The sequence below is a fragment of the Rhinolophus sinicus genome, chromosome 1 (assembly GCF_057876585.1).
Source record: "Rhinolophus sinicus isolate RSI-liver-muscle chromosome 1, RSI-T2T, whole genome shotgun sequence".
NCBI lineage: Eukaryota > Metazoa > Chordata > Mammalia > Chiroptera > Rhinolophidae > Rhinolophus > Rhinolophus sinicus.
The window spans coordinates 58,158,877-58,179,181 of NC_142501.1; the positions used below are offsets into that span (position 1 = coordinate 58,158,877).

General features: G+C 55.5%; 2 protein-coding genes across 8 annotated transcripts in view; one reads left to right on the plus strand and one right to left on the minus strand.

Annotated features, from left to right (window-relative positions):
* Positions 1-7,012, plus strand: NAB2 (NGFI-A binding protein 2). 3 transcript variants are annotated; one of them, XM_019742322.3, is made up of 8 exons: positions 4-224; positions 337-1,245; positions 2,678-3,551; positions 3,968-4,101; positions 4,446-4,497; positions 4,592-4,724; positions 4,925-5,131; positions 6,141-7,012. In XM_019742322.3, the coding sequence occupies exons 2-8, from the start codon at positions 1,163-1,165 to the stop codon at positions 6,248-6,250; spliced, it is 1,593 nt and encodes a 530-aa protein (XP_019597881.2). In that variant the 5' UTR covers positions 4-224; positions 337-1,162; the 3' UTR covers positions 6,251-7,012. The 3 variants fall into 3 exon arrangements, with proteins under 3 accessions (XP_019597883.2, XP_019597881.2, XP_019597882.2); XM_019742323.3 differs by having other exon boundaries at positions 24-1,245; positions 4,940-5,131; XM_019742324.3 differs by lacking the exon at positions 4,925-5,131 and having other exon boundaries at positions 1-1,245.
* The window catches only part of STAT6 (signal transducer and activator of transcription 6), a 26,592-nt gene continuing 13,238 nt past the window's right edge, over positions 6,952-20,305 (minus strand). Inside the window, exons 1-23 of one of the 5 annotated variants that reach the window (XM_074325547.2) lie at positions 19,769-20,034; positions 17,368-17,422; positions 16,938-17,074; positions 16,441-16,579; positions 16,057-16,140; positions 15,573-15,711; positions 15,394-15,446; positions 15,041-15,189; positions 14,310-14,441; positions 14,000-14,188; positions 13,605-13,692; positions 13,361-13,483; positions 12,688-12,780; positions 12,154-12,360; positions 10,855-10,949; positions 10,622-10,758; positions 10,152-10,298; positions 9,871-9,934; positions 9,660-9,767; positions 9,390-9,482; positions 8,543-8,608; positions 8,326-8,457; positions 6,952-8,244 (exon numbers count right to left, since the gene is read on the minus strand). In XM_074325547.2, the coding sequence (XP_074181648.1) occupies positions 8,055-8,244; positions 8,326-8,457; positions 8,543-8,608; positions 9,390-9,482; positions 9,660-9,767; positions 9,871-9,934; positions 10,152-10,298; positions 10,622-10,758; positions 10,855-10,949; positions 12,154-12,360; positions 12,688-12,780; positions 13,361-13,483; positions 13,605-13,692; positions 14,000-14,188; positions 14,310-14,441; positions 15,041-15,189; positions 15,394-15,446; positions 15,573-15,711; positions 16,057-16,140; positions 16,441-16,579; positions 16,938-17,074 (2,565 nt within the window). In that variant the 5' untranslated portion in view covers positions 17,368-17,422; positions 19,769-20,034 and the 3' untranslated portion in view covers positions 6,952-8,054. Of the gene's footprint in view, positions 8,245-8,325; positions 8,458-8,542; positions 8,609-9,389; positions 9,483-9,659; positions 9,768-9,870; positions 9,935-10,151; positions 10,299-10,621; positions 10,759-10,854; positions 10,950-12,153; positions 12,361-12,687; positions 12,781-13,360; positions 13,484-13,604; positions 13,693-13,999; positions 14,189-14,309; positions 14,442-15,040; positions 15,190-15,393; positions 15,447-15,572; positions 15,712-16,056; positions 16,141-16,440; positions 16,580-16,937; positions 17,075-17,367; positions 17,423-19,768; positions 20,038-20,305 lie in introns of those variants that run through there. The other 4 variants (XM_019742317.3, XM_019742321.3, XM_088800151.1 and 1 more) reach the window with 4 other exon arrangements.

The following is a 20,305-nucleotide window of genomic DNA, read 5'->3' on the forward strand; positions in this document are numbered from 1 at the left end:
AGGGGTATTCTCCATATCCCAGCTTTGCCACACAGGATTCCCCAGGACCAGGTTCCCATCCTCGGCAAATAGGGTACGAATAGTAGACGAAGGCGGGGTATCCCTCCCATCCCTGCCTGACCTATGCGCTAACAAAACCCTACGCGTCTAATGAACGCGTCTAAGTGGTAGGTTCTAGCATAACCCGCCCATTCCTGTTCCCCGAACTTCAGCTTGAACTAGAGGTAGGGATGGGGAAGGCCTGGGTTTCCCAAAGTGGTCTCTTCAAATTACTATTTTGGCCGGAGAAGAGCGCTGGGATACCTAACAGATTCCTGCAACGCCCCACTCTCACAGAACTGCCATAAATGCACACACTCTATGGGAGTCAGATGCATGCACGAGAGGAGCCGCGCACCCTGAAACTCCGCCAACTTTTCTCGGCTCACCCCTAACATTCACACGTCCACCACCGCGAGTCCTGAGTGTGGGCAGTGGGCGTCCGCGTAGTTGGTTCAGCGCGTGTGTACGTCCGTGAATTTCTGTGTCTTTGTGTACCTGTGCGTGGTTGAGAAACTCCGCTCTCCGCGCGGAGGGGGGAGGAATGTCGCCTCCTGGGTGCTCACGTGGGTAAGTGGGCGAGAAGAGGGCCGGCTGTGCATCCGGCGTGGGTGGCACGGAGCGACCTCACCCCTCCCGCTAGGTCCCCAAACCCGCCTTCCCTATCCCGGCCTCGGTCACCCTAGTCCCAGCTCGGCGTCCCGGCTCCGAATCCCCGCCCCCGCCTCCTGCTCTACACCCCCTCCCCCCCAGTCCCCGCCTCTCCTCTCCGCCGCGGAGTCTCCGAGGCCCTCGGAGAGGCCCGGGCGCCCGCCCCCCGCCCCCGGCCTCCGCCCCCATCTCTACCCACGCCCTCCGCCCGCCCGGCAGCCAGCGCCGCGCGGGGCCTCGTCTCCGTGCGTCCTGCGGGGGCGGAGGCGCGGAGAGGCGGCAAGCGCAACCGGGGAGTGGGGGGGCAGAGGCACAGACAGAGTCGCGGAGGCTTGGAGAGAGGAGACGTGGAGGGAGGGACGGAGCCCGGACCGCGGCGGACACGGCCTCGCGCGCCGGGAAGAGCGCAGCGCGCACCAGGCGCCGAGCGCCGGGCATCAAGAGTGGTAGCCCCGGTGGTCTCAGGCCGTCCATGCACAGACCGCCCTCCCCCACAGCCGAGCAGCCGCCGGGCGGAGGGGACAGCGCCCGCCGGACTCCGCAGCCCAGACTCAAGTTAGTGGGCAAAGGGAAGCGGCGGGGAGTGGAGATGGGTGGAGCTGGACTCGGAAAGGGGTCCGGAGGGCGGAGGTCGCTGAGAGGACGAGGGGAAGCGGGACGGAGGTGGGGGGTGGAGACTGATGGAAAAGGGGGTGAGTCTTCAAATTAGGGGGCTCTGGGAGCAGGCAGGGGACTTGATGAAGCTGGATGTGAAAGAACAGTATCTAATTCATCCCCCGTTTACTCTATGGGCATGATCTGGCATGTGAGCCCCCTGCAAAGAACGTGGGGGCCCCCAAGCGCCAGGGGAAACCTTGGAACTCTAGCTGGTAGCAGCGTCGGGGGAGGGCCGCTCCGCTGGCTCAGCCTGTCTTTGGCATGGGGCACGCGGGCCCAGGGATCCGGGAGAAGCCGGCGCTTTTGAGCCAAGAGAGTATCAACGGGGCTGTGGAGAAGCAGGGGATATCTTAGGCGTCCTTTCGGATTTTCTGTATCTTTATTTACAGTGTGGGGAGGGGAGTTTCGGCGTGCAGCCCCTCCCTCACGAGGACTTGAGCCGCTCCCCCACTCCACTTGAGATGTGGGTGGAAAATAAGGGAGAGGGTAGGCGGGAGCCCCCCGGCGGTTTTCTCCTGCAGACGCTACCAATGTAGGAGTGTGTGGGGGCGGAACAGGCCCAGAGAACAATTGAGGCACTCCTCCCCTCCCCCCTGCCTGAGTTGAAGGGACAGGCCTACCTACAGAGCAGTTGGGGAAGGTCACTGCTGCGTGAGGGCTAGAGGGGGGAGGGGTGGCACTGAGCAGAGGGGAGGTCCTGGAAGGAGAGAGCAAGAGTGTGCTAAGAATGCCTAACTGGTGGGAAAAGCTGAGGGTAGTGAGGAGAGCAGAGGTCCGCCCGCTCACAGAATGGGAAAGGACAGCTAAGGGGCCACACCCCTCTCAGGCACATGGGCAGGATGCCACTAGGAAGTGAAGCTGGCCAGCAGTGGTCCCAGGTATATCCCCTATGGGGAGGATGGAAAAGGGGTTTCCTACATTCACCTCAGTGTGAGATGTCACCAAGTAATGGGCAGACCTGCTGGTATTTAGAATGGAAGGTGAGGACCATGTTCTGGAGAAGAAGAACTAGCCATTCTGGGGTGTGCTGACTCGCCTCAGCGCTCAAGGTCTTGCCCAGGCCAGAAAGGTAAAAGCTGTGGATAGAGACTAAGAGATTTTGACTTCTGCAGAGACTGTGCTGGCTTTTGGTACTTCTGGTCAGTTGGGATGGCACTGGCGTGTCTGTGCCTCTGAACAGTGCCTGATTCTCAGTCTGGGCACTGGGCAGAAAAGGCATTCAAAAGAGAGGAAGAGGAGCAGGCAGGAAAGAAGACAATTGTGAGTGTGGGTTGGTACCCAGTAGGAGGACTGACGGCCTCCCTCTATCTCTTGTGCTCCTCCTTCTCAGGCCTAGTGCCCGAGCCATGGCACTTCCTCGGACACTGGGGGAGCTGCAGCTGTACCGGGTCCTGCAGCGCGCCAATCTTCTTTCCTACTATGAGACCTTCATCCAGCAGGGAGGGGACGACGTGCAGCAACTGTGCGAGGCGGGTGAGGAGGAGTTCCTGGAAATCATGGCACTTGTGGGCATGGCCACCAAGCCCCTCCATGTCCGACGCCTGCAGAAGGCACTGAGAGAGTGGGCCACCAATCCAGGGCTCTTCAGTCAGCCAGTGCCTGCTGTGCCAGTCTCCAGTATTCCGCTCTTCAAGATCTCAGAGACTGCAGGCACCCGGAAAGGGAGCATGAGCAATGGGCATGGCAGCCCAGGGGAAAAGGCGGGCAGTGCTCGCAGTTTTAGCCCAAAGAGCCCCCTTGAACTTGGAGAGAAGCTGTCACCACTGCCTGGGGGACCTGGGACTGGGGACGCCCGAATCTGGCCAGGCCGGAGCACTCCAGAGTCCGATGTTGGGGTGGGAGGAGAAGAGGAGGCCGGCTCACCCTCCTTCTCCCCACCTGCAGGGGGAGGGGTCCCTGAGGGGAACGGGGCTGGGGGTTTGGCAGCAACTGGGTCTGGGAGTGGTCCGGATAGACTGGAGCCAGAGATGGTCCGCATGGTGGTGGAGAGTGTGGAGAGAATCTTCCGGAGCTTCCCAAGGGGGGATGCTGGGGAGGTGACGTCCCTTCTGAAGCTGAACAAGAAGCTGGCGCGGAGCGTGGGGCACATCTTTGAGATGGATGATAACGACAGCCAGAAGGAGGAGGAGATCCGCAAATACAGCATTATCTATGGCCGCTTTGATTCTAAGCGGCGGGAGGGCAAGCAGCTCAGCCTGCATGAGGTGAGGACCCCAGCCTCCCAGGATTGCTCTTGGCTGCCAGGCCTCAACCTACTCACCTCTGAGAATCCTCACACTCCCAAGTCTGTTTCATTACCCCTTGACCAGGACCCCAGCCCCTGACCCCCTCTGTCCCACTCCAACCCCAGCTCTTGCAATGCTTTCCTCCTCAAGTGAGGGGAAGCAAAGCCCACCTGTCCTGTCTGCTCAGGACCACACAAGAATGAAGGAGGCTCCGGGCATTCCTAGGAAGCTGTGGGTGCTGACCTCTATCTTCCTCAGAAATCGGCATAGTGCCAAAACCCAAGCAAGCATTTGATGGGTGGGCCTCATTTGTCTGATGGTGAAGGATTGTGAGGACGTCTGGACAAGGCAGTGGGGAGTTAGGACTCTGACTGCTCTGGCGGTTCTGTCCACAGCTGACCATCAATGAGGCTGCTGCCCAGTTCTGCATGAGGGACAACACGCTCTTACTGCGGAGGGTAGAGCTCTTCTCCTTGTCACGCCAAGTGGCCCGAGAGAGCACCTACCTGTCCTCCTTGAAGGGTTCCAGGTAAGGCCCCCTGCTGCAGGTCCTTTCTAGATTAGAATCTTGCCAAGGAGCTGGGTCATGTCCTAATTTCCAGTTCAGGTGCCTCCAGGCCTGCTTCCTACCCACTTGCATGTCTTGACTTTGGCGAAGTCCACTTGTCTGAGGTCTGGTCCCTCTTCCCATCCATCTCAGGTCTCCTCTGACCCCCCTTCTCACAATAATAGTGCCTCAGCTGGAGACTCCTGCTCAGTCAGCATCTTTCCATGGTCTTGAAATGATGCATGCCCCTCACAAGTTTCTGTGCCCTGCCTATCATGTGTCCCTCTCGCCAGCCTCACCTTCTGTATTGCTCTCCATCTTTGCAGGCTCCACCCTGAAGAATTGGGAGGTCCCCCACTGAAGAAGCTGAAACAGGAGGTGGGTTTTCGAGTGTCTATGTAGGGGGCTAGGGCAGCCTTCCCCAATTTCCTACCTTGCTAGGTCCTCATTTCCCCATTTGGGGCATCCACAGGTTGGAGAGCAAAGTCACTCAGAAATCCAGCAGCCTCCCCCAGGCCCTGAGTCCTATGCACCCTCATACCGCCCTAGCCTGGAGGAAGACAGCGCCAGCCTGTCTGGGGAGAGTCTAGATGGACACTTGCAGGGTGAGTGTGCATCAGAACACTTCTCTCCTCTGGGTTGGGGAGGGAAGGTGGAAGGCGTGGGAGGAGGGAGCCAGGAGGCAACTGCCTGGAACAGGGTTGGGAGGCCTGGCTGGATGGGGGCAAAAGGGCCTGGGCCTTTTGGGTCCAGCTGTGTGGTTGAGGGTGGGGGTTCTGTTGACTGTAGTCCCTTACCTGACCAGTGCCCATGCCCACAGCTGTGGGGTCATGCCCAAGGCTGACGCCGCCCCCTGCTGACCTGCCTCTGGCATTGCCAGCCCATGGGCTGTGGAGCCGCCACATCCTGCAGCAGACACTGATGGATGAGGGGCTGCGGCTAGCCCGCCTCGTCTCCCATGACCGCGTGGGCCGCCTCAGCCCCTGTGTGCCTGCAAAGCCGCCTCTTGCAGGTGAGGCAGCCAGCAGAGCTGTCCCCAATCACCCCCACCACCCAGGCCCCACAGTAGCAATCCTGGTGTCCTGGTGCCAGGTGGGAGGAAGAGGGATGTAGACCCCAGAGAGGGCAGTAGGATGGTTGGGCTCCAGCCACCCAGCCTTGGGCAGAGAAGAGGAGGACCCTGCAGGACTGTTCCCACTGGGGAGGGTCTGACCATAATGGAGATCTCTGAAGGGGGAATTGGGGTGAACAGGGAGACAGAATGGGGATGATGGGGAGCAGAAGAAGGGTCACCTGGAAGGGAAGCTTGGAGAGCACTTCCACCAATGCAGGAGGGTGGAGCAAGCTAGGAGTTGGGGTGGGGCTGCCCAGCCTTGAAGTGGAGGGGCCAGGAGGGGGATGCTTTGTGTGTGGATGGGGAAAAGGGGAGAAAGCTAGCAAAGGGCCGGTCAGTTTTGCTGGGCAGCGGCTGGGCTGAGAGTGATGCAGCAGACAAAGCCACCAACTCTGGCTTGGTATTTTTAAACTGTGTGGGTGAGAAGTGGGGGCAGGGACTGAAAAGGGGGCTCTTCTTTGGGGAGGAACTGGGAGCCTGGCTTCCTGTGTTCCCCCTGACTTTGCTTCTGAGAAACTTGGGGGGCATGGTTGGTTGGGTGGGATCTGGGAGGGGGCCAGAGATGAGTGGGGGCGGCAGAGCCTGGGAAGAGGGGAGGGGGAGAGGTCAGAGCCAAGCCGCCCCCACAGCTCCTGACAGAACCAGAAATTCCAGCGGAGCGGAGGAGGCGGGAGAGACAGAGAAAGAGAGACACACAAACAGAGACAGAGAGCTACACACAGCCAGAAAGAGGAGGGGCACACACATTTGGATATGGAACCCCCCATATATACGCGTTGGGCAGGAGGCAGTAACGCAACACAGCAAGCTCATCTTTGCTACCTTCTCTACCCCTGCCTCTGTTCTCAATCCCCTCTTTCTGCAACGTCCACCCCGCAGCCTCCTAACCAACCCCTTTGCCCTGCAGAGTTCGAGGAAGGGCTGCTGGACCGATGCCCTGCCCCAGGACCCCATCCAGCTCTGGTCGAAGGTCGCAGGAGCAGCGTGAAAGTGGAGGCTGAGGCCAGCCGGCAGTGAGGAGTGGGCTTGTGTTCTCAGACCCAGGCCCCCGGACTTGTGGCTCCCACAGATCCCTACACTGTCAACCCCTGGCATCTAGTCACAACCCTGGATCCTTCTGCTGCCCTTCTGCCTCCCCAACTGCTCCATGGGCATAGGACTATGGGGCTTCAAGCAATAATGAGTAGGGGCCTGACGAGAGGATGCAAGGAGGGTGTGTGCTGCCCCTCACCCTTGCCCGGAGCTCGGGGGCAAGGACTGTCTGCAGGGTATCTGGGGTTCTCCCCTCCCTTGCACAGCACACTCCCATTCTCTCTAGTTTGAACCTGTGGTGTGAGCAGTTGGACTCAGTTTGGACATGGGGGAAAGGGGACTTCCCTGGGAAGGTCCAGCAGCTAAAAATGGAAACATTTCCCCCCAGAACTGGGGGCCTGGGAACACTGGACCTGATCCTCCTCCCCTCTGCTCCCCCATTTTTTGTGCTTCTAGTTTGTTTCTATAATTTAATAAGTGCTGCAGTTTACTCACCTATTCCCATTTCCCCCCCCCAAAATCCTCAGCAATTCTTTCCTTTCTGCCCTACCCTCTCTGGGGTGGGGTGGATGTGGGGTTCCCTTCATCTGTCCCCATGGGAAGCCTGGGTTGGACTCAGTGTCTTCCTCAACTTGGGGCTAAACCACAGTACCTGTCCGAGCAGTTAGAGCATCTTTCTTTTCAGATTGTGTACAGTAGATTATTTATTTTGTTATTTTGGAATAAAATTTATTTTATGGCTTAGGATCTATGACTCCCAAGAGGGAGATAAGGGTGGCATGGGGTGGGAGAGTGGAGGAAAACTGGCGGTGCCTGGGGAAACAGAAAAGAAGCAATGGGGGAGAGACCCTAATACACCGAGGGCATCACACACCTGGTGTGGCCCCCAACTCTCACCCCTGCATGATTGGTGGTGGTGAGACACGGAAGCTGCAGCCACATGCAGATGTCACAGGCACATAGTCCTACCTGGACAGTCATACTCAGAGCTGAGTACATCTGGGTTAGCATACGTCAGCGGTCAGCACACTCACCAGTGTCTTTTTGCAGTGTTTCACGCTTCAGAACTTGTCACATAGACAAAATCGGATTATGTGGCCATAAGAGAAGTATGTGTGACATTTCTACGTCCACATGTCTCAGGTATACACACTTGCACATAGCTATACACCAAGAAACTCAGGCCATGCATTTCACATACACAACCAAAAACCTCTGACTGACAGGAATCTGGAGCTGTTTGGGATTTGATTTTTAACGTAGGTGTAACCCACATCAATAACCAAGTGTACAAGTCCCTCTTCTCCCCCTCAGGGTCTCCTAAACTGTTTCCTCATCCCCCAGGGACCCAAGCCATCCCCAGCCTCTAGTGCAAGTGTGCGCATGTGTCTGTGCATCCTGAGTCCTGGCTATGGGTGGGAGGAGAAGCCCTCCATACCTAACTTCTGCTCTTGCCCATTTCACTTCCTGCTTAGTCCCATCTCCGGGAGAGAGCCGTGAGTGTGTGTGTGTGGTGCGTGTGCAGGCATGCTGGGGTGTGTCACTTTGGAACCTGAATTTCTCTTCCGGTACTGGAAGGGAGAGGGCAGGGGTATGTGATAAGAGGGAAGGAGTGGATAGGCTCCACCCACTGTGCCTTCTCCAGGCAAAGTCTTTTCCTCCTGACCAGGAAGTAGGTGGGGACAGGACACCCCCCCTGTCTGCTGCTTGGCAGGAGCATGGGCAGGTGTCCAGAGCAGGTCCATGGGGGTGGAAGAGCTGTCTCTCTGAGCTCCTCCTCCAGCTGGGATCACCAACTGGGGTTGGCCCTTAGGTCCAGGTGAGACATTGAGATCCCAGACTGCCCATAGGAGGAGGGCTGCAGGAGGGGTTGGGCTCCCAAGGATCCTCCCCCTGATTCCCCTTGACCCTCCAGGAGAAGCTTGGTGAGGTCCTGTTCAGTGGGAGGCAGCAAGTGCGGAAACATGTCTTCATCAACCCTACGAGGAGGAAGGAGAGAAGCCGTGGGATAGGCACTCCTCTAGCCCCCACTCAGCTGCCACCCCCAGGCCACCACTCACCAGGTCCCCGGAGTGAACCCTCCTACAGGCTGTCTCAGGCAGCTGTCTTCCGTCATGGTCACATCCGAGCAGAGCAGGGACTCGGGGCTGGACATGGCATGCTCCCGAGGCTGGCATGACAGCAGACCCCTGCTGCGACCAGAAAAGTAAGATGTTGAGGCAGGGGAGGCTGGGAATGAATAGGGCACATGGGATCGAGATGGGGGCTGTCACTCACTGGGGGTGAGTTTGGTCAAAGGGCAGGCTCATGTCGCTCAGGTTGGGGGGCATCTGCAGGTGAGGTCTGGAAGCAGGAAAGAGGGCACAGTCAAAGGAAGGCTGGGCAAGAGCCTTTGCAAAGTCAAAACCACTGAGTAAGGAAACAAATCTCAACACTTCATCCTGACCGCATAGCCTTGAGCACGCTATCCCTACAATTGGGAGCTCAGTCTTCCCATCTGTTAAGTGTGGTGGGTGTGGTGCACTGGAAGGAGGTGGGGGCTGGATTAACTACTTTCTGATGTTTCTTTGCACTAGGAATTTTGGTGATTCTAAGTCCCCCACCTCAACTCCTGGAAGGGGAGATGTCATGCCTTGATTAAGAGTTAATAAGTACCTGAGTGCTCTCTGGGATACAGAAACGTCTAGACCACTTCAAGGTCAAAACAGATGAGTAAATAAAAATGAAGACTGCAGATAAGTGAGTGTGGATTCCAGGAGCAGGCGAGAACACTAATCCTTACAAAAATAGCTCTTGCTATGAGCCAGGTACTATGCTCAGCTTTACACATATTATTAATTCATTTAGCCTTCACAATAATCCTATGAGGAATGTATTATTATTTTCCATTTTACAGATGAGGCACCAGAGTTAGGTAATTTGCCCTGAGTCAGTAAGTAGCGGAGCTGGAATTCGAATCCAGGGAAGTCTGGGTCTTAACCATTAAGCCTCAATGGAATGGGCAGAAAAGACAAAGCTTTTTGCTGCCCCTTTCTCACAGAAGACCCTCTCCTAACAAATTCAAGTGCCCATTCCCCTTGTAGCTGGGTATCCCCACCCTATCCCCAAGAGGCTCTTCACTTACTCCTGGAAGGCTGGCAACACGTTGACTGATTCTTCCCGGGGGAGGGCTTGGTATGAGGACATGGAGTGAGAGTGTGGTGGGTACACCTGGGGCCTGGGGAAAGAAAGCAAGACTGCTGGATGCCAGTCCTTCTCCTGGACATCCCCAGCCCCTGCCTGTGGATGGGAAATCCCTTCCCGCCTTCAGCCCCCTGTGCCAGGTCTCCCAGCGGCCCATACTGAAAGCCCGCCTGCACAGACCACCCCCATTTCTGTCTCTCAAGCTCCTTACACCATATCTGGTCTGAGCTGCATGGTCATGGAGTCAGGGGGCATTCCAAGATCATAAGAGGGCACCATGGTAGGCATTTGGGGCTCGGGGGTGGGGAGCGGCTGGTCCCTGGAGGAGGGAAGGAGACCCATGTGACGGACCAAGTGTGGATGCCACCACCCCTTCCTACAGGTAAGTACCACACCCCACTCATCATCACCACCACACTCACCTTTCCACAGTCATCTTGATGGTAGCTGGGACGTAACCCCTGCCATCCTTACCTATCTGTTCATCTGTTGTTGGGAGGAAAGGAGAACTATGGAATGCTCCAGGGTTAGGAAGGAGGGGAGGTAGGAGAGGTGGACATAGCTGATGGGCAAGTAGGAGAAGTGAGGCTACAAAAATGGAGAGAAGAGTCAGGGATGACACAGAGTGGGCACGGGAGGGGCAACTGGTAGCAGGAAGGAGGTGGGCAACAGGAAGGAGTCAGAGCTCTTAGCTCCAGCTCACGCTTGTAGTGGCTCCGGAAAGCCTCATCCTTGGGTTTCTTGGGGTAGAGGTTTTTGAGCTGAGCAAGGTCCCGGATTCGGTCCCCCAGCGAGCGAATGGACAGGTCTTTGGCAGAGAATGGCTGGATGTTCTCTATCTGTGGGGAGCCTATGATAGGAATGAGACCCTGAGTCCCCTCTGTCCAGATTTTCTTCCCCTTCCCCAGCCCCCACACAGAACTCATTCTCAATCTACAAAGGCAAGGGGAAGAGGACCTCAGGTGGGGGTCTTGGGGAAGGAGAACCACTAATTTCCATCCACAGAGCTCACAGTGAGAAGATGGCAGTTTAGGCCACAGAAGGAGGAAGAGAAGTTGGACCTAAGGAAGAACCTGCTGCAGATCGGGGTTGGCATCAAGGAAAGCAAAACGTTTCCTTCCCAGAAGAAACCCCAGAGGCACAGAAACACAGGACTGGCTGTGATGACCTCACCATCCTGGCCCCGGATGACGTGAGCAATGGTGATGCCTCCAATCTCTGAGTCGCTGAAGCGAAGGAGGAAGGTTCCATCGGGCTCGTTGAGAAGAAGGCTAGTAACGTACTGTTTGCTGATGAAGCCAATGATCAGCCTGGCCAGGATGAAGGAGAGGATGGGGGTGGAGGCGCTGGATGTGGACAGGGAGCTGCATGTACAGCTGCTCAGGCCACCTGGGGCAAAGACTCACCGATCTGACCAGTAGCTCTTGAGACAGCGTTTGGTGAGGTCCAGGACACCATCGAACCACTGCCAAAAGGTGAAGCCACGACCCAACAGGATTTCCTGTGGCGTGAGGAGGAGCTAGTGTGAGCATGAAAAGGCCAGAGCTGGAGCCTGGTTAGGCTAGGCACTGGGCTGTGTGTGCCCACACCACAGTCGCAGCACTGAGGGACCAAACTGGACCTGAGACCCCCATCAGTGACAATGGCCAACACTCACGTTTACCATGTGCCAGGCATTATTCCAAGCCCTTTCCATAATTTATCTGATCTTGTCAAGACCATGGAGGTAAGCCCTGTAACTTATCCCATCTTGCAGATAAAGAAATGGAAGCCCAGAAAGGTCAAATAACTTGCCCAGGTCCACACAGCTGGTGAGAGGCAGAGCTGGGATTTAGCCCAGGAAGTTAGGGCTGGGGCCCCTCATAACCATTGTGCTCCCCTCATCCCTAATGAGGCCTGGTAGACGTGGAGTCCAGAGAAGGCGGCCGCCAGGTGTGGGTCCTGCTCCCTTTGCTAATACATCCTCTGGTCGTGTGGGCTTTTCTTTCTTCCTTTTTATCTAAGAGAGCAGTACATGACTACATTTACCCAGCTGGTGATCAACCAAGACACCCAGATCTTTTTCTCCGGTTCTTGTAACAGACCCCGTTCTGAGCCACCTTGTTTTGGAGGGAGTAAAATATAGTAGCTAAGAGTAAGAGTCAGAAATATGGGGTTCTATCCCAGCCATGCTACTCACCTGCTGGGAGGCTTGGACAAACTACTCAACCCCTCTGAGCATCAGGTTCCTTGTCTGTAAAATGGGGATACTAATGTACCCACCTTGAAGGGATGTTGGGAGGATTAAATAATATACGTAAAATGCTAAGCATAGTGCCTGGCATATAGTAAACTGTCAACACATGGTTGCTGGTATTACTAGTGTATGTCCCTGTGGGATTTCATCCCTGTTTTTGTAATAGGAACTATTTTACCAATAGGTCAAAGTCATTTTGAATCAGAGCTGTGTTTACACAATCTGGTTGAGTCATATAAGTTACTGGTGAAGAGGGAGGACAGAGGGCCAAAGCCTGAGGGGTCAGAGTATGCATCCTCCAGGCTGACCCTGAGCTCCGGGGCCCCTCCTGAGAGAGGCCTTTGTGGTGAACATGATGGGGCATGATGAAAATCCCAGCAGTTGGTCCCTGGGCAGACGTTGGGGAGGCCCTGAGTGCCCCAGGGATGAAGAGCTTGGGGTTGGGAGGTCTGAAGGGCAGGGGAATGACCTTGTTGAACTGTGACCAGGACACAGAACGGTGCTGGAAGGCCTCTATGTTGAGGTTGTTGTCATTGAAGATCTTCTGGGCCAAGAAGAGGAAGTGCTCTTGGAGTAGCCCCTGGTTGGTCCCCACCTCAGCCATGAACTTGAGGTTCAGAGTTTCACACATCTTCTCCCAGGGTACCCGCTCAGCCACCACAAAAGGCACACGGTCCTGGAGTGAAAGGGGAAGGAGAGGGTGCCTCAGCTATCACCCCCATTCTTCCTCAGGAGGGGCCTTCATTCTTCCCACCTCCCCTCCCAGGCATTGTCCCCCTGAGCTCTCTCACAAAGATGGTGCTTTTCCAACAATAGTGCAGGGTGCTACGACAGGATAGTTAAGACTGGTATGAAAAGAGGTAAAAAGCATGAAAGCAGGTCCATGAGAAGAAGTTAAGGTCACTCACATTTGAACATGCCTGCCACCCCACCAGCCTGTACCCCACCCCCCATGTTAGAACCCACTCTGCCCCTGTACCCCCCATTCCAGGTCTTTCCTCACCATCTCAGAGAAGGCATTGTCCCACAAGATGGTGGCTTTGGCATTGTTATCTTGGTTGCCATGGACGATGACCACCAGGGGCAGAGATAGGGCCTGAATGGGATGAGGAGAGGGGGTTCTTCTTATTAGGGCAAGGGGCTTCCTCAGGGGCTGGCTCTGAGGGGAAAGCTATTGGACTCACACAACATAATTAAAAGCTTATAATATGTTATCAAATGCTTTCTGAAGCTCAATTAGGGCCTTACTGTAGAGAAGTGGTTATGAGTCAGTGCTATGGAGCCAGACCTCCAGGTTTCAAATGCCAGCTCCAACACTTAGTAGCTGTGTGACCTGGGCAAATTACTCAATCTTTCCGTGTCTCAATATCCTCATCTGTAAAAGGAGGTTAGAAATGATACCCTCTTCCTGATGTTATTATGAGAACTGTGTATGAGTGTGTCACTTAAAACAGGGCCCTGGTCCACAAGAAGGTGCTCGTTGCTGCTACACTGTTATTCCTTGACACATGCACTCCATGCTCTTGCTTCTCCCTGCTCACCTGGCCCCAGTGTGCATGAATCCCAGACGCACAGTGTAGGGGGCTGTCATGAAGGAGTGAGGATACAGGACCCCAGTGTGTGCCATGGAGGGGCCCTGGGGCCCCAGACTGGGCAGGGCTGGGGGCTCAGTTCACCTGGAGCTGGATGGGGAGTTTGTTGGGGCCGAGAGTGAAGCTGGTGGAGAAGAGCACAGCACACTTCTCCTCGGTGACAGACTCGGTGCCCTTCCGTTCACACCTCTTGATTTTCTTCAGAAGCTGAAGGGTGGAGTGAGGGACAGCAGGACTGAGGACAGAGATTCCTGGGCTCCAGCACCCTCTCCAAGGAGAGTCCCATAGTCTGAGAATCCCGACCCCCGCCCTGCCCTGAAACCCTCACCAGGTTCTTGAACAGGGCAGAGCAGCAGTTCCCAGAAACACTGATCTCCAAGGGCACAGTGTTGTTGGTGATTTCCCCGGTGCTTTCTCTGCCAGGGGAGACCACAGAGTGAGCGGGCTGGACCAGGTAGGGGGAGGACCTTGAGTCACTGGGTGAATGGCATGGACTTCTGGCTCCAAATCTCCATCTCCCCGCCTGGGTTCTTAAGGGAGGCAGCCCGTCTTGGCCAAATCATGCTCCCCCCACCCCATTCCAGCACTGATGGGTCCCTCCCCTTCCTCTGCCTTGATCATCCCATGGCCCTCCCTCTCAATCACACAGCTCTTGGAGGTGCCGGTCCCCCAGGCTCCTCTGGCCTCCACCACCCCAAGAGGTCTTCTTCAGCCCCAGCTTACGCTCCAGCCCCAGGCCCCTGGGGCATGCTCAGCTCCCTCGCCTGCTTCTCAGTCACCATGTCGGCCCTGACCAGTGGTAGTTTGGCTGAGGCTCCCAGGAACCGTAGGCCCAGCAGGAATCGAACCCCAGCAGAAAACTTGGTCTGAGTTTTCAGAACCTGGGGGGGCTGCTTCTCCACCAGGAAAGAGCTGGGAGGAGTGAGAAGAACAAAAGAGAAGTCAGCAGATGGGTCCCTCCTGGTGCCTTCCCCGCAATTCTCACCCTCTTCCTTCCTTGGGGTCTGGCAAGCTAGGGGCTCACAGGGCATACCTGGTGACAAGGGTTCGAAGGACTTCATCCAGCCGGCTAATCAGTGCTGCCCGGTTCTTGGGCTCAAGCTCTCCACCAGCTGCCCCCACCTCCTGCTGCAGCTGGGAATAAATGTCCACCAGGCTCTCACACCTGGGGGTAGGACAGTGGTCAGGGGACACAGGATTCAGGCTACCTACTCCAGCCCAGACACCCTACCCTTAAACCCTGGTAGGAAGCAGGATAGTGTGTGTGGAGGGGTGGGATGGGCAGGGGGTGTGGTTGCAAGACACCTGTGCTGAAAGAGTTCTGGGACCTACCTTGGCTCTGGATAGGGGGTTCCTTCTCAGTGCCTGGATCCCCTGTGAAAACCCCGCTGCCTCTTCCCCAGGGCTCTGATACCCAGGTCAGCTGCGAGCACGTATGGTGCTTTTGCACAAACTGAGAGGTGCCCTGCCTAATAGGTCAAACAGAAGAAGGCTTCCTATTCCCCTGGGCATGGGGCTTGAATAGAGAAGCGCGGGTTCGATAAACTCCCGCTTGTGGCCCCTAGGGCGGCTGGCAGGCGTAATTGTACAGGATGCAACCTGAGCAACAGTGTGCATAGTTCTGCTGGGACTGACTATTCTGAGTCTTGGCCCACTCCAAGGCCCTCTCACCTGGCTTTTTCCCTCTCACACCTGTGGTTCCTCCAGCAGAGACAGCAAGTGCCCACCCCATTCCACTCCATTCCCCACCAGCCCTGCTCCAACCTCTCCTGTAGTAGGGTCATGCTTTCATCAAATGGGGCGCCGTTCCCTGCCAGCTGCTGCTGCCGTTTCCAAATCTGGATCCTCTTCAGCACCAGGGCCTTGACAGCCTCCAGCTCCCCGACAGTCTCTTGCAGCAACGAGGCCAGGGCCTGCGGGCAGGGAGGGCCTGAGCCAGGGCCACATGCTGCCTCCTCACCCCGCTCTCCTGAGGAGAGGGCTATCTTTCTCACCTCTCTGCCCTTCCCTTCCCCACCTCTGTCTCTCTGAGGTCTAATCTCCATTCCTCCACAGATTTGAGATGCCTCAAAGATTGTACTTTGAGCTCAATCTCCACCTCTCAGTCCATTACTCACCTCACTTGGCTCAGTCCCATTGGCAGGGGTTTGTATCAAGCTGTGCAGAGACACTGAGGGTAAGGGCAGAAATCAGGGGTGCAGATAGATTTGAGGTTCAGTCAAGGTTGAGGTCCAAGAGGGGGTCACTCCCACACACTCCCCAGAACCCTCTTAGGGCTCCAGGCCTAGGTTCCCACCTTGGCCAGCCTCAGTCCCCTGCTGCAGGGCTTCTTGGAGAAGGCGAATTTCGCCTACTCGGTGCTGCAGCCTCTGCAGAGCTGTGTTAAACTTGAGTTCCTCCTGCTTCCAGTGGAAGGGCATTGGCAGGTGGCGGAACTGCGCAGGAGGGACAGACGCCAAGAGTTGAATTGTAATAGTCTGCCGATTTCTTCCCACTCGACCTCCACTCCCTAAAGGGATGCCTGCTGCCATGCCACTTGCCTCGACTTCCCTTTAACTATTCTTCCTGACTTTTTGGAATCTTCCAGAGATTAAACTTCTCTCCTGGCAAAATCAGCGCTTTACTCCTTCATAGACCTCACTACCCTCAAAACGTTCTTGGTTCATCCTGGGACTAGAACACTGAGCCTTTCCTGAAGTTCAAATTCTTTCTAGTTTCTCAACGCTCAGGCTAATGTTCCAGGAAGTTGAGTTGGGGTGGGAGGTGGGGTATGACAATACCTGTTCCATAACAGCTTTTTTCTCCCCTTGAAGTATTTGTCTGAAAATGGCCACCAGCTTCAGGGGGTCCCTCTGATAGATGCTCTATAGGAACGAAGGATGATGGACAGGGTTAGCCTGGCTGTTACCCAGTCAGTCTCCTCCTTCAACGCCCCCCCCCCCACCCCTATTCTCACATGCACTGAAAGGCAACACAACTGTAGACTCCTGAAGTTTTCATTCATTTGCATGCTTTTAAAGTCTAATTTGCATGCTAGCTAACAGCTAACAACAGGAATACCAATTTGCTTCCAGTGTCCAACCAATTTTCTTCCAGCATCCAATGCTCACCCCACTTCCACTCCTGCCCCACTCCAACCTTGTCCCCTCCCCTCCTGCCCCCACCTCCAGAGTGCTGATGTGCTGCAAGATGGCACTCCCCTCCCCCTGCTTTCTGGCAGAGGTCTGAAGATGCTGGACAGTGGCGGAAAGTAGGGTGCTGGCCATGTTGCAGCAGAAGGCATCAGAGCCGACCAGGAACTCCCTGTGGGAAGATCAGGATGAAGAGGCCTTGGGTCAGCGCTTCCTCAGCTCTACTGACCCTCCACCCCATAGCAAACAGCTCAGCGGCTCCTTCCCATCCTATGGGAAGGTCCTCTGCAGCCTTTATCGTGCCCCTTGTCCCCCAATCTTCCAGTTGTGATGGGAAGTGCCCTTGCCCCAGGGGACTCCATGTGTCAACATGCATAGTCTGATGGGTGCGGCACAGACTCCCTGTTACATCTAGGCCACCACACATGAAATAATGGGTCCCAAGTCCCAAAATGGAGCAAGAAATTCTAATGAAAGGGAGAATGGATGGGGAGGACATGGGGGACGAGCATGGGGCAACCAGAACTCACCAGGGCTGGTTCTCCAGCCAGTCACCCAGGAGATGCCGCAGGTGATGGGGAAAGTCGACATAGAGCCGCTGCAGTTTTTCTGGGGGCATCTGGGAGACCAGCCCCCACAGAGACATGACCTGGTGTTTGGAGGGCATCTGGAGAAAGGAACAGGTCACTGAGAAGTGCCCAAAAACGGTGGCCTATGTTCTGGGGGGGAGGGACCTCCTGTAGACAGCCCTCCCAGAGACCAACCCCCCACCACTCACAGCCAGACCACCTCAAACTAGGGACATCTTTGGTCAGTGCCTGAGACAAGGGTATCCCTCAGTGGTAGACACAGGGGTGGGAAGAGGTGAGCTGCAGCCAGAGAGGTGGGGAGACAGGTGATATCGGGCAGTAGGGAAAGGTCTGTGAGAGAAAGCAGGGGACGAGGGTTGCATCTGTAGACCTGGCTTTGGTACTGTGGGCAAGGAACCTCCCTCTGTGGGCCTCAGTCTTCTCATCTATAAAATATGAGGCTCGGATAAGTGCAGAACTTTCCAAACTTTTTAACGCAGTAGAAAATTTTAACCTGTGGAATCCCAATTATATAAAAGGTATAAAAATTGCAGTTTCTCTGTTGAAGGCAAGTATGGTAGGCCTGGAACGCTACTACTTCTAATTGCCTCTCCCCATCTCCTGACCCCAAACGTGTCCCTGAGAAACCCTTCAAAGTTCCAAGTCTCCATGAGATAATTTGAAAACTAGCCAGCTAGATGATGAAGAAGAGGATGTAGGACAAGAACAGCTACCGTTTACTAAGCACTTTCTATGTTAGTGCTCATTAGAGCCTCACAAAATTTTAAAAATATATAATTATCCCCTTTCATAGATGAAGAAACTGAGTCTCAAGGGGGTTCTCTAACTTGCCAAGGCCACTCAGCAAGCTAGTTGGAAATCAGGATTGGAATCTGAATGGGGACACATTGGACCACCACATTGGACTGCTAGGATCCCTTCCAGATCCAAATCCCATCATCCTAAGAGGAGTGCTGAGGGAAGGGAGTTGAAGAAGGGGTGACCGAGCAAAGGGGAAAGTAGAGCGAACTCAGCAAGAAGGTGAGAGAGAATGAAGAAAAAGTGGAGTTAAGCCTGGAGTGAAGAGCCTAGAGGAGGGGGAGAGGAAGCTAGAGGCTTGGCTAGAAGGCCAAGGACAGAAAAGAAAAGAGGGAGAGAGGAAAGGAGGAGATGGGAGTAGGGGAGAGGGTTGTGTCCCCATTTCTGGGTGGGTTGCAGGGTGGGGTGGGTAAACAAGTGGTTTCCCAGGGGTCTCTCAGTTCATGTTTCTCATGATGTCCCTCTCCCAGAGATGAGGGAGAGGAAGGGGTTGGAACCTCCCTGGGAAACCCCGAGCCCAGTAACCCCAAATCCTCCTGTTGTGCTTTTAGCCTCTCCCTTCTCCCAGGACTTCCAAAAGGATGGAGAACAGAGGATCCCTTTCTCTGGAGACTCCTGCTTCAAGATGAACTCCCCCAGCCCCAGTCCTCCCCCCTTTTCTCCCAGGATTAGAATCCTCTTGCCCCTCCTCCCCAACCCCAGCACCACAACCCCAGCTCTTTTCTCCCAAAAGCAGAATCCTCCCCCACTCCTGCTCAGGGTCCTCCAATACAACAGGCCTTTCTCTACCCTTTTTTTTTTGGGGGGGCGCACCTTTTGGTGTGTGTTTCAAATTCAAGGGAGGACTCCACTCCTCTCTCCTCTCTTCCACTCTTGTTTCTCTTGATGCTCAGACCTTTGACCCTCTACCCTTACCCTATTGAGGACTGAGGCGATCCTTAAGCCATCAGCAACCCCTCTTTCTTCTTTGTCCCCGTGTTGAGTGACCAGCCTTCTGGCCCAGCCCTAGCTTCAAATCTCCTCCCCCACTTCATCCTCAGACCTCAGGAGGCCACACTTTCCCCCATCCCCACCCAATAACAAGGCTGGGTCGATTGGCTCGCCAAAACAGGAGCACCACCTGCATAAAGGCCCCCAAAGACTGGAAGGGACACGGAGGAGCCACAGCATGAAGGGGTGGGGCCAAGATTTCCTTCCCAACTGCGAAGAAAAGCACGACGTCCAGGGTTCTCATCACCCACTTCGTGACCTAAACCTGATCACCTCAACCCCTACATTTCCGAGTCCTCTGACCGTGGGACCACAGGATCAAAAGTCAAAAGAGCTTCTCTGAGTTGCCCAATGTGTATTTGTGGCGGTGGGGGCGGGGAGAGGGTGCAGGGAGGCGGAGCCAGTTCAGCACGAGGAGGGTTAACGCCGCGCCGCTGGGAAATCTCGGCGTCTACAGCAGCCAAGCGAGAAGCAATTTTGAGGGGGAAATTCCCCCTCCTCTGGGGCACCATGAGGTCTATATCTGGGGATCACTTATCCCCCAGTTCCTGAACAGGAACCTGGATAGGGGAACAAGACAGGAGTTTGTCAAAGACCCACTGCCCTCTGGCATCAACCTTCTAGGGAGGGGCAGCCACTTCCCCCCACACACACTCAGCAGGCAGAGGGTCACCACCTTGCCCTCTTTTACCAGTCTTTACTTGTCCTTGGAGGTTCCGGAGGCAGGGGTGTAGAAAAAGTGACCCATGAGGGGGAGGTGTGAGTACTGGGCCTGTACCCATCCCAGATTCCTCTGAGATTCGAAACTGCCCAAACCCGGTACCACCAGCTACAACACCAGCTGAAACAATTTCTTGGGGACCATCCGCCCCGCCCAAGGAAGGATCCTGAGAGCCCCCACCCCACCCCGTTAATTAATTCACCCTCCCATACACTGATAATCAGAGACCCCCACCCTCCCATTATCAGAACCATCCCCTCACCTTGGTAACCCCTCTGCTGTCTTCTCCCTTTCTCAGCGGGCACTGCCAGGCCCCATGGGTCTGTAGCTCTGTCCAGCGAGTTCAGGGCTGGCCCTGCTAGCACCCGCCCTCCGCCATCACCACCAAAAAGAAAAAATACACACACACACACACACACACACACACACACACAAAATCCTCTCCCGTCCTTCCTCCTCAGTGTAAGCAGTGGCTGCCCCAGCCCGCTGTTTCCGGCTTCTCTGTCTACCCAGGTCCCTCCCTGGAGCTCTGACGACACAGAGAAGAGAAAGTAGGCTGGAGGAGGAAGAGGAAGAAAGTGGGGTGAGGATATGTGCCTCCTGTGCCGGGCGGGGGAGCCAGGACCGGGGTCAGGGTCCTGGGGCCAGGCTGGAGGGGAGGCTGATCCCCACTTACTCTGTTTTCTCAAAAGCGATAAACTTTCCTCCAGAAAGTCATCTAATATCAAGCAAAGACATGCGCCCCAAACTGCCTCTCCCATTCTCAAACTTTTGCAAGAGCCCCTGGGGTTTGGGCTCC

Excerpts from the sequence above, each read along its gene's own strand:
- NAB2 (XM_019742322.3), top strand. The coding sequence starts at position 1,163 with ATGCACAGACCGCCCTCCCCCACAGCCGAGCAGCCGCCGGGCGGAGGG. Across the intron at positions 1,246-2,677 it reads ACTCCGCAGCCCAGACTCAA|GCCTAGTGCCCGAGCCATGG; the intron begins GTTAGTGGGCAA and ends CCTCCTTCTCAG. Across the intron at positions 4,498-4,591 it reads TGAAGAAGCTGAAACAGGAG|GTTGGAGAGCAAAGTCACTC; the intron begins GTGGGTTTTCGA and ends GGGCATCCACAG.